This window comes from Plodia interpunctella, chromosome 23, assembly GCF_027563975.2.
Source record: "Plodia interpunctella isolate USDA-ARS_2022_Savannah chromosome 23, ilPloInte3.2, whole genome shotgun sequence".
Taxonomy (NCBI): Eukaryota; Metazoa; Arthropoda; class Insecta; order Lepidoptera; family Pyralidae; genus Plodia; species Plodia interpunctella.
In genome coordinates this window covers 6960089-6973351 of record NC_071316.1, presented here as the reverse complement: position 1 = coordinate 6973351, position 13263 = coordinate 6960089, and the positions used below count along the sequence as shown (strand labels likewise).

The 13263-nt window shown below is 35.4% G+C and overlaps 1 protein-coding gene across 5 annotated transcripts in view; it reads left to right on the top strand.

Moving 5' to 3' along the window:
- The first annotated feature begins 5426 nt into the window (after positions 1-5426).
- Positions 5427-13263, top strand: part of Tdg (Thymine DNA glycosylase) — a 63701-nt gene continuing 55864 nt past the window's right edge. For 2 of the 5 annotated variants that reach the window (XM_053762894.1, XM_053762893.1), the window contains exon 1: positions 5427-5971. In XM_053762894.1, coding sequence (XP_053618869.1) covers positions 5931-5971 — 41 coding nt within the window. In that variant the 5' untranslated portion in view covers positions 5427-5930. Of the gene's footprint in view, positions 6450-6477; positions 7005-13263 lie in introns of those variants that run through there. The other 3 variants (XM_053762892.1, XM_053762891.1, XM_053762895.1) reach the window with 2 other exon arrangements.

Genomic DNA, 13263 nt, shown 5'->3' with positions numbered 1-13263 from the left:
TTTTTTACAATTTAAGCGACTAGGCGTTTTAATTTTGTTTTTTTTTTTTAATCTTGCAGGTTGGCTGGCGCCATTGAACCTAGGTATAACGAATCAAAATAGCATAACTTCCTGAAGCGAAGTTCTTTTCAGGCGATAGTTAGCGATAAACGTGTCGACTGGTATACTTATCTTTATCATTATCGTGCGCCTTCAACAAATAAAGTCTAAAAAACGAGATAAAGCTGATACTATTGTAACTATGATGATGCCTATTTAAATTTCTCCTCAATTTCATAATACTCTATTTTGTCTGAACAAACGTTGGTACACGAATTCGATTTATTAAAGTTTACATATCATTTTCCGTTAGTACTACTGTCCTAATAAGCAGACTGATTAAATAGATCTGGTAGCTACTTATAAGTTTAACAACTACTAAATTATATTATGTTATTGTATTATGATAGGTAACCTATAGATCAACAAAAAAAAGGAAAATAATACCCGGCCTATAGTACAACTTTAAACTATAAACCCATCGTCAATATCTCTCTTGTTTACAATACTAATAATAATATTATATATCATGGTAATATCAATTGTTAATTAAATCAATCGATCCGAAATATAATTTATCAGAAAAAATACTTGGAAGAAGATGTTTTGGCTGTTAAAGACTAGACCCATCATATTCCCACTACCTAACGAATACTGTAAATGCTAATTGTAAGTTAGTTGATTTCGTAGCTCTTCACGCTTTGTCTGCGGAACCAATATTCTTGAAATGTTGCATTCCTTTCGTCTCGGAAAAATAAATGTTCCCGTGAGAAATTCACACGGGCGACGCCGCATGCAAAAGTTAGTATTATATATATTGTCCGACTTATTTTGTCAGGTTGAACGTTATCGCAATTTCATGTGAAAAATTATCAGGAACAAGTTTGATAACAAAAATAGGCTCAGGTGTGGCCACTATCACTGATAGGACCAATCCAATTTCGGAAAAACTCCTAAGTTTGCTATAAAGTCACTGAACTTATTTGTGCAAATAATAAGCATCAAGCAAGTCCTCAAGTACAGGTTTGGGTAAGGACAAAATGTCATGTGTCTTGAAAAAGATGGAAGAAGGAAAGGGAGTATTATATTGAGTTCAAATAATTTATTTAAGTTACATTTTTTTAAAATTAGGGAATTCCCCTATAGAGGGACACAAAGCGGGCTAGTGAATAAAGATACAAGTTAAAACATTTTGTTTAAAATAGTAATTTTATCTCTTTTGTATTAATTTTAAGTAGTTAGTTATGTAGTTAATTAGTTTTTATGTAGTTAGTTACTTATTTTTCTAAAAATAAAGTCATTATAAGCAAGCAGAGCTTGAAAACACATATTATTTTTATAATATTTTTTATTAGAGCCATTTATATTATACATTCATTACAGCCAAATAATAATATACAAGTGCACATTGTACATAAGTAACCGCACGCGTTTCATATTATATGAAGTGCAGAAACTAGCCAGGTTTATTTTCGTGATATTTTCAGACCAATTAGTGTAACAAGACAACGAAGTATTTTTTTAATCCTTCAAAACCGCAATTCACACATTTTTTAAAGAGAAGCGCTGCTTTAAAACTTATTTAGCAACAGTTTATTTTTATACATTGAGGGAATATATTATGGCAATGGGTGATATACATTTATATTTATGTTTATTTTTCAAACACATTGTAAATGTGTCTTTATAGTTTCCCAAATCAACACTAGAACCTATGCATCGCCTAAATTAAAAGGTTTCTAATCACACTCAATTATAAGCTACTGTTTGCAAATGAAAACAAAAACATTGCGAAAGTAAAAAAGGTGAGTAGGTAGCTAAATGTAAGATTTTTTACGTAAAAAAAATCCATTGCAATGATCAAACTAGAGGAGTACGAGTTCTACTCTGGTACGGCTTTATATCGTGAAGTTTAAAAGCCTGAAAACCTCAAACAACTGTATTCGTTTCTTTGACCTAAAATACTTGCCTTGAGCCTGTATGAAACAACATGGCCGTACCTATCAAAGGCTAGCTAGATTGATACCAGTATAGTAGCATAGCACACAATGTAAGTTAAGCTACATATGTAAAGATAACACGCCCATAATCGATAGCAACAACCTTGAAACATCTGATAAACATAAGATGAAAATCGATGCCATAAACTTGAGAGTTAACTTTGCAATCGAGTAAAACGGGCGCCACATACGTTGAACTCTGGCTTAACTTTAACCCACATAACAAAGTTCAATGTAAACACAATACGGCAGAAGTTCCGAAGTTTCGGTTCACGGCCGCGAGGCGTCCGGGCCGCCGATGCCTCCTCAGTCACCCTCAGCCCCTCAGTCGCCCCCACCCCTACGGCTGGAGGAAACCTCCAACCAACTTTTCCCGTTTGGGCATCAATTCTTTCGCTGCCTGAATGTTTCACTGAATGTAATAATTTCGTACTTACTATTAATATTTTATTTAAAGTTTAATACCAGTACAATACTTATATGTAACTAACTACGCGCCGGGGCTTCGCTCGCGTAGGTAATTCGGAATAAAAAGTATCCTATTTGTTTTTCTACACGTGTATCAAATTTCATAACTATCCGTCCAATAGATTTTGCGTGAAAGTGTACCTAACGAACATATATACACACCTAACAAACATTACAAACTTTCAGATTTTTCTTATATAGATTTATAATACACTAGCGGCCCGCCCGACTTCCCTCAAGTATAATCATAATAACAAAGATGTCACTCCTGAAGTTTTGTGTCAGTGTTCATCGAAATCTACCCAGTAGTTTTGAGTTTATTTATTATAAGTAAGTATACTTAGCAGCTTAGATTTTGATTAGCATAGATATCAAGAAAACAAAAAATAATGAGGCAGAGTCGGTGGATAGACGCATATCTGTGAATTAAAAGTTAGATTCAAACACTTGTCATGCTATCAATACTCATCACAGGCCATTACTTGCTTCTTTATCGGCATCTTCTCGCCACGTTAGATGTCTTCGGGTAATTTGAATAAAATTTGGCACCAGCAATATTATACTAGAATAAAGAAAAAGCAAAAAAAAAATACTAGGCGTCAGCAAGGTTAATTTTTGTAATAAAGCCCAGTTGATAAAAAATACTTACCGCAGTCAATAGTTAAACTGGTATATAACATATAGGTAACCAACTTGTATATAACAGTTTCTCATCTAACTATTATATAATTTGACGATATTGTAATTTGGATGCTTAAACGTGCGTGGGATTTTTTTCATTATCCGTGTGAGAAATGCGTCAACTATAAAACGCATCCAGCTAAATCTAGGACACCACTGTTCTGTTCGAAAGTGGATGGTTTTTAATAAGTGGATACGCCTAGGAAATTTATGTCATCTACACAGTTTCCACTGTCATTAAGATTATTAGCTTAAGTAGGTATAAAATATGTTCATATAATTTTGACACACGAACCTAAGTACAGTATTGTAGTTCACCTGTCTATAAGTGTTCCAGAAACCACACACCTCGTGCCTTATCAAATGACACGGTTTGATATGCGTCTTTGTCACCTTATCTAAGTACTATGTCGAAATTCTTCCACGTATCACGTCTCTCTATAAAAATTACGTTTAGAACAATTTTCATAATTTTTTATACAATTTTTTTACTATTATTCAAAAAATCAAAGATGTGAAATTTTATATGTAATGGTTTGTTAATTTTTCTTTTTTTACAACTAGCTATATAACTAAGTTATTAATTGTCATGATGCAATGCAATGATACATACTTATATCAAACATTTATTTTTGCTATATTATCATGTTAGATTCTTACGTGCAGTTATGAAAGGTGCCATTATCTGTTACCTAGATATAATGTCATTAAGGTGTATCTCCATTGTAAACAATACATATGATTGTGGTGCTCTCGCTGCAGATAACAGAGTGCTGGCAGTGGCCACGCACGGCTATGGAGCCTGAGAATCGTGGGTGCAAGCTTGGGGCTCCACCGCTCGATAGACATCGTCACTGGCTCTCTTATCACCGATACCTTGCCGATTGGCGGACTGAAGTGTTTGCCAAGCCGATAAAGCCTGCGGGAACCAATCAATATCCTGTAAAATCGAATCTTATCTCAATCATGGTGGACATACGTACATCGTGGCAGTTCCCAGATATCATATCTAAAGATATGATCGAAAGTATAAATATGAGCTGATCGATCGATCGGGTCTCTATCGAAGTGTGTGAATTCATTTGACTGTGGTGTAGAACTCGTCTTGTTCAGTGTTTCTATCCAGGAACCAGGATCTGGTCTTCAACATTGGTAACTAGCTGGTCCCAGTGCAGGTAATTGTATCATTCCATTGGCAGTTATAGAAGTTCAAATTTTGACTTCAAATTCTTTTTCGGTTTTTCAAATTTAATACTGACGTGGCAGTTAATTATTATGTAATATTACTTTATAGCTATGTATTTATATTTATTTTAATAATACAATTATTATTTGATTAACTGATTATTTGTAATTAATGTCGCTTCTCACACAGAAACAAATTGATTACGTAACAACATATGGTGGTCTAATGGCACATGTGTTTTGAGCCTCCATGTGATTCGCATATCAGAACACTCTAAGAGGTTCTAAAATTATCCTCATGTTATAATATAATACACTGTGTAATATTCATTTCAGAGCTATGTAGAACCGTTGACGCGACAGGGAAAAGCATTGCTCTTATCAGAGAACGTTAGCCGCACCTTTTAGTGGTGATAGCGCGTTGTGCGACTCCATATGAAGTGTGTACGCTTGGACGGTCACACCGCGTATTATCCAACACATATTTGTATAATTACATTTATTATCATTTTGTTTCCAGATCTCGAAAATTCGCCTCATTAGGCTGTACGTAAGAGTTGGACAGGGGATCTTGACAGTTTCACACTGCTGCCAGATCTATCTTTCCAGCTCATACGTAGAGTCACTACAACACATCAGCTAAGACAAGAGGAATGCTGAAACGAATCCAGTAACTCTGAAACATTTCAGCGTAAAGGATTAAGTGGAGGTGTGATCTCTTCACTTTTTTTGTTTAAAGTGAGATTCAACTCCTCCAACTTAACCCTGAATCGCAAATTCATCGCAGACGAGGTGATATTCAATTATAATAATATTATAATGTCCTGTGACATGGGTTTAAAAATTGGAATTCATTAATAAAAAATTTGTGTTTTTTTATTGAAAATTTTTATTTTATTGGCCCCGATAATTCAATTTCCTTTTCCTATATTTGCCTACTACTTATAGGTTTTTTTTTTGAGTTAATTTGAATGATTTTGAGGATTAAAATAGGTAAATTACTTGACGCAATAAACATTATCAGTTAAAGGAATTTGATAGTAACTTCTTATCACAATAATGCTGACTAAAACGAAGTCAGATAATCTTTTTCTAAACAGAAACGTGTAGACTTAGTCAAACTTTGGCGCTACTGAGCTCGCTACAGAGGAGTATTATGAAAGACCCAACGTAGCATAGACTAGTGCGAAGTGCATCACAAATCACTAAAAAAAATCACAACACCCAAAACAAAAAATTGGCAAAAAAATGTTGGTAACACCGGTGCGCTAAAAAAGCTTGCAAACTTCACGCACCTAACCTGCGCTGGACATCGACTCGTCCGTATCTCTAAACTCTGGGAAAATGTATATTGATTTTTCAAAGAAAAGTCAACCGATGTAACAAAACACCGTTCGCGAAGTGTTTATACGTGTATAAAATCGCCGCGGTCGATGTGCAGTGTCGTCGAAATGGTGCGACGGTGTTTCACGTCGCGTTTTGAGTGAGATCGGAGAGAGTGTTGCGTCGCTCGGCCGACGGCCCGGAGCCCGGCCGCGGCCAGGGCCTGGGCGCGCCATGGACGCCGGCGCTGCTGACCCGCTGCGAGCGGCCAGGCCGTGAGTATCCCGTGTGCACCCGCTTGTTGAGCGCGGCGCTCCGCCCGCGATCTTACGTCGTGGATTATTTCGGTCCCCGTGAGCCCATCCGATGTTGCGAAACGTCCCGTCCGCGCTCGGTTCTCGTTCGGAGCGGACATTCTCTCGTACGGCGTCACGGCCTCCGTCGCGTTGCGCCATTTCGAAACGGTCGCATCGTCCGCGCGAGCGTGAGCCTGCGAGGACACGGCGACGGAGCGCGGGCAGGGCGCCGATAGCGATCTGGCAGCGCGGCGCTCGAGCGTGACTGCCTCCTGGCATATGCCCCGGTTCTACTCGTGTGTATGAATGGCTGCTCGGACGGCCAGGTCATAAATCAGAATCGTGTTTACAGTTTTTGCGGGCCGCACGAAACCTGTCGCGCTGCCCTTTGTCTCGGGGCGGCGCGAGAGGCGCGCGGCCTGTCCTCGGGCCGCCGTGGCGCTCACGAAACGCCCGAGTGAGTTATGGCTAGGTGCATATACGTGCACTACACATACCTAACATACGTGCCTACCTATAGCTATGTGCAAGCAAGGCTGCAAGTACCTACCTACTCAAACAAAGCATTTTGCCCACAAATCCATACTGCCTCCCTGTCGCGTGAAAGGCTTTGATCTTTGTGAGATTTAATGTATTTTCTTGTTTAAAACAGTGTCATGTAGTTAATATTGGCAATCAAAACATCTGTAAATGTCAATTGATTTTTTGTGTGCACTTTTTTAGGTTAGGTTGTGATAGTAAGTTGTGAATTAATCTTACAAGTTGGGTTATTGACAGACCAGTGTAAATAACATTTATGAAGTATTGTAGATTAGTGCAGTGAGTGGTAGTCAAGTGCTAGTGCAGGATGATGTGTGTACTCTCTGCGTAGCCATTAAAAGCTACAATCCCAAGTTAATTGCTTATTGAACAATTTTAATTAGTGTTTTAATGTGTTGTGAGTGCTAATAAGAATCGGCCAGCTGGCCGGCTTGCCTGCGGTCCATGAGAACACAGCCGGCCTCATGATCAGGTCTGTGCTAGCTCTAAATGCTTAATAGACAATTTTACTTTATTCATAATGCAAAATATACCAATTTTAACACAATTTTAGTATTAAATAATGAAAACCACAGTAATTGAGATCTAACTTCACACACCAGCCCCATATACTATCAAACTTGTCTATGTGGAAGAATTCTCATGTTTAGGTCCACTTGAGCTCTGAATTTAGGTTTTAATAACCAAATGTGGTGTGGTCATAGTCCAATTGATCTGATACATGTTTTGACTTTCAAGGAAATTAACCCTTGACACAAATTCTTTGTCGAGGCTAGGTTAATAAGTTTTTTTATTTAACCTTTTTAATGTGTCCCATTGCTGGACATAGCCCTCTCCTTTTGTCTACCTTGGATTGTTTGTTACCAACTATGCTGAAACTTCTCGGTTTCTAGGTAGGTAGGATTAGATAGATAATTGAATCCAGTTGCAAAGCAATAATATTGAAAGTACTGCCCATTATGGTAAAATAATATGATTACTCAAAATATCCTTATTAACTTTCCTCTTATATGTGTAGACACACTACACTGAAATTAGAGCAATGATTCAATGAGAATTTTCTATCCAAAGATTTATTTATTCAAATGATGAAATCAAATTAGTATAATGATATTCTTTAAAATTGTGAAATATTTTTCAGTGATTTGGATTATGAAAAAAAATATATAAATATAATTTTCTGTAAAATGTTTAATTTACCAAAAGAATATAAATACATCAATTACTTAATAAATTATATTTTTTGTGAAAATATTTTAGTATACATTTTATAATTTGACTATTCCAAAAATTATGCTTTGCAAAAAAAGGATTCAGATTATTCATTGCAAGTCACAGGTTTAAAAGGATGTCACAAATATAAAGTACAACAAAAAATTCTACATATAAAAGGGACTTCTGGCGGAAATCTACCTAGACCTTTGTACTTAGTAGGTACCTATTCCTATTTAGAGCCTTAAAGTAGGCTCAGAGTTTGTGATCATAAATCATCAATTTACACTCTTGTCCTCCTACAAAGTGTCCAACAATGAACCAAACTGGCCCATGACCTCATAATTTTTCAGGATCTACATGGGTGTTGGGTGTTTCCTTATTGTCATGTTATTGTATTAAAATAGCTAGGCGATGTGGCATTGTTATGATGCTGTTTGTACTTAATATTCATTTGCACTTGGGCTTTTTAAAAGAAATCTTTAGAGGCCAGTGCACATCAAATGTGTATGTATATGTAGCACTTTGCAGCATAGATTGTATGGAATATTAATTTGAATTTGTGTTTTTGTAGATAAATGTTTTAACACATAATAATTATATTTTTCTCATTTAAACAAATTACTATATTTTTTGCCTCAAATCTGGCATGTAGTGACAGATAGTTCAAGTTTAATGGATAAACCTTGTAAGAATTGTATTTTTTTTTTCATATATCACGGTTGTTGACAGTGAATGCTTGTTTTTCTGTTCTATCGTATACAAACCATCTGTAGTATTATTGATCTTAACCAAATCTGTTTTCACCACTCAGACATGTTAGGAACCTGTATATTTCTACACTTTTGTTTTCTCAGAATAGTTTTCTCAAAAATGTTATTTCTATATTATTTGCAAATATATAACTAGATTTTATTTTTCTTATTGCATTTTATAGTTATTGATTATGGATATTTGCCTTAAATGTGTTTTCACTCTAGGGTAACTATCCTTTGTACCTATATCAAACCCTGCTTCCTTAGACAAAAGTATTATTTGCATAATTTATAAATACTGCTATTTACTGAAGCATTAGTTCATGACTGACTTGTTATAATATCATAATCATTATGGTCATTATTCTTTCATTTTATATATACATATTGATCTTTAATATTACAGTAACCCCATTTTATGATCAGTTTACTTTGTTCTAGCTCAATCTGTGTGATTTATTTTTATTTATTTAGTAATGGAATTGGGATTTACTTCATATGCAATATTAAGAAATAAAGTATCTTGTCAATGGTTAGTGTCATTAACCAATAGAACTTGCAGATAAAGGATTATTTGAATAATATTACTAATGAGTTTTAAAACATGTGAATTAAGAATTTGTCATAAGATAAATAATTAAATCACTAATTCCATTACTTTAGAAAACCCTGGACCTCCCGACTGGTTTTGATAGCCACTACACCAAGGAGGTCTATAAACAATGGTCATTTAGCGATAGCACATAAATATTTTAATTTCATTTATATCAAGAAATCCAGTTAAATTGACCTAGTAGCTGCTCACAATTCACACTTATCCTTATCAATAACATAATATTATTTAAATCTATTTCAATTTAATGACTCTCTTAGAATCCCAGTACATTTAAATTTAAATGCAGAAATTAGACCATCTCTACTGCACAGTTCATCGCTTCCTAAGTTACCTACATATGATTTTTGTGTTGCAGTAATAGGGCCCAATTTACAATGAATTTGGTTATGTTGATATGTTGTTGGCTGTACAACATTATCTTTGCTTTAAATTCGTATTATAGAACTTATGTTATTTTTTTATGTAATAGCTGGCTTTTTAGTTACTAAAATACTCTTTCTGACCTTATACCAAGACGCATTGAGTCTTACACTTGAAACAACACCAGTTTAGAAATCTCAATTTAAATGAGTACTTACGTGAATCTTAAAAACCAGTACTTTTCTGTATAGTCATTATTTTGAGTCACAATCATACTCATTCTTATCACCAACATAAATATATATTTAAATCAATATTTTAGTTTAATAGCTCTCCATGTGTCAACATTTACATGATATTTTACTACAGATTACGGCGGCCATTCACGGAGCCTCGAATGTAAACAAACCATTAATTTATGATGTTTCATTCATAAAATTCTCATGAAATGAAAAAATGTATTATGTTCAACGAAAATCCAATGAGTTAGTATTTTTGCTGCAAGCAGTACAGCGCATGCGACTTAGATCCTTGTGCTATTGGCATACAATTCATTTTGACGTAAAAAGCTGTGATTGAACCCTCGATGAAAAATGATGTATGCTGTGCGTGTTTTGTCTAAGGATGTATACTTTTGGAAATCTTATTGAAAGTATTTTCGATGTTCTAATTCTAGTAAATCAGTAAAAAAATTCGCCGGTTCTTTATGAAAAAGAGAGTAAAAGTGATAGTGATAACTAAATCTTTACTTATTCATACATACTAATAGTATAGTCGTATAAACAGATAGACATTTTAGAAAATTATATTGCCATTTGAATTTCAATTTTTTTTATTTGAGTAGGTAAACAAGCAGGTTGTCTGATTGTAAGCAAACATAATAATCTCATTGTTGCCTATAACTATGTTATAGATTTTCGCGCAGTGTATTCCTATAAGCTTGATCGAATATTTATTTACAGATGTCACTATTTGGTTTTCATTATCTTCTATACAACATTTTCCTTCCTATTTGTCAGTGCAGTGTTTGTGCACTGAAATAGTTCGAGCCTACTTGCTGGTCTGTTGCCAGCCACGTGCGTATCACGTACGATTTGCGGTATTTACAGAACTATGAACTAAAATATACAAATTATTTCGTAATAAAAAAAAATCTGCATCTCTTCTTCGTATGCTTTTGGCAGAGCAGTCGAGGTCAGGTATGCTATGTACTAGTCAGTCAACTGCACATCAACCTGCCCAAGAAAATAAAAAAATCAACCTCAAAAATGAATTCTTTGCCCCGCTGCCATATACATGTATATAAGAATTCCCATGACAATTCTACTTGAACATCGCCACTGCGCAATTTCGCGTTTTTTTTTTACCTGATCCTAAACCGGTAGTGATGCCTGTAGCCGGTGGTCAGCCGCCTGCGCATGTCACTGCGTATTATTACCACAGCATGCTATAGAACCTCGTTTACGGTCGGATCTAAGGTCTGACTGAAAATCTGTGTTTCACTCATGCACCCCATGAGCAAAAACTCGCTGAGTCATGACCTGCTGCAGCGCACACTGCTATGCATGGTCTTGACCTTTATTATAAGTGTGTTATATAAGAATATTTTATGAATTACTAGCTTTTGCCCGCTGCTTCGCCCGCGTGAATTAGGTATTTTATGTCTCTACGGAAGCGCAAAAGGCATGATTTTCATACAAACATTATAGTAGTTTGAGGGTTGGTTTTTAAAAAAAATTAGTCTGAAAAGCATGTTTGAACAGGGGTCTTCAACTTCACAACAACTGTTCAAAACTTAATTAAGCCCTGTATTCTATTGAATTGCAATAACACATTATAAATAATGTACGTTCGTCTACTTCTTATGATATTCTTAAAAGATATATGTTTTTGAAAAAAGGCTACGGTGAAGTTTGTTGCGCCACTTCCTTTCGAAGACAACAGTCACAATTCGCATAAAGAGTTCTTGCTAGTTTTATTCTTCGTATTCCAACTAGTAGTATTTTAGTAGATATCGGGCATCTATTGAGATTCAGCAGTCACCATTGCGTGCAGTGCCCTTGGGGTTCGCGAAGCCCAACAGTGACCTTCTCGTATGCTAATACTCCACGAGGCATGTTCATCAATATTTACTACAAAAATGTTGGAACTAACGAACGCTCGCAGCCAGACAGCAACGTTAGACATTGACCTGCGACCTTTAACTATTGCCTCCATCCTTTTATTACAAAACAGGACAGTTTTAATTTTTTTTACAAAATTATTGATTTTTTTTAAAATAATTTTTGTTGCCTTGTGTTTGACTAAATTTAATTTCTTAAATCTTTAATTTCTTTGTAACCTATGTACCGTAGTGATTACTAAAAAGTATCACCTCTGAACAAAACCACATCTTGTATGTTGTCCATAATAACATTGAACATAAAATGAAAGTTCGTAAGAAGCTTAATCAACATCTTCGTATTCGTAGACATATTCTAATTTCTGGGGGTGACGCACGGTTGTTATGTTTGTTTGAATGAAAAACGCGTAAAGTAGAATCAGTTGATTCAGTTCTGTCTCCAGTTTACGCATTAGCTGAAAAAAAATCAATATTAGACTACAATTATATTACATTTTACATTTTTTGCGCAAATAATGTCTGTTAAGTTTTGGTGTCTTCTACAATCGTAACAAAATACTTTTCGCGAGCCGCGCATGACTCGTGTTTTCTCGTGCGAAAAAAGAACTCGCATGAGTAATTAATTTCGGCTGGTTGTTTCTGGTTCTACTGCGTAATACACTTGTTTCATAATTGAGCTTTGTAGCTGCCGACGACAATTTCTAACGCCCTCAAGACAGGGACTTTCCGGACGTGTGGCAACCCTAGCCTTGACTCTTGACTCCGTTCTGTATCAAGACGTCGGTTCATATTTAGTCGTATACTGGAAAACATTGATTTTTACCAGCTTAGGTCCCTTTCAGACCCAAGCCAATTGAGAAAAGACACTATATCAAAGTACCTATATTTTTTTAAATAGGAAATTAAATTATCCCCGTCTCGCTTATATACTCTTATCAAATTCTCAGTTCTGCGCCCAAACTAAGAAATTATGTTGCTATTGCAAATGGCTTTGCTCAAATGTGGCATATTTGCTACGTCTACTACTATAGGTGCTAGATTTTACTCGTGCCGTTGTCCCTTGTCACGCTAAAACAGTATTTTTTATCACTACAGTCCATTCTTGTCTTTTTTGAAGGCTTGTCTGGTTTCCGCTTTTTTAATGGAATCCAGATGTTCTTTGCCTAGGAGTCGTAAATTCATTGAAACACCAGAAAAAATATACTGTGATAAAGACAATGTTTTCAAAAATATGACAAAAATAAAATCACACATTTTTGGACTCGTCCAAACGCTCCATACTAAACGACACGTAGAAGTGACTATACAACGTGGATGTTCGGGAAATTTTCATTCGACAGTTACATTAATTACGTTTATGGTGATGACTTATTAAATTAATGAAAGTTGTTACAAAAATCATCGTTTTTATGATGGTTGAGTGTTTTTATAATTTCACTAGCGGTCCGTCTCGGCTTCGCTCGAGTAAAAAAAAAATAATTTAAACCTTCCTCAGGAATCACTCTGTCTATTGGTGAAAACCGCAAGAAAATTCGTGCAGTAATTTTTGAGTTTATCGCGAACAGACAGACACAGACGCGGTAGAAGACTGTGACGCGGTACTCAAACAACAAAGTCTGTTTTATAATATGTAAGGATACTTTTTGAAAATGGACTTTACAACCAA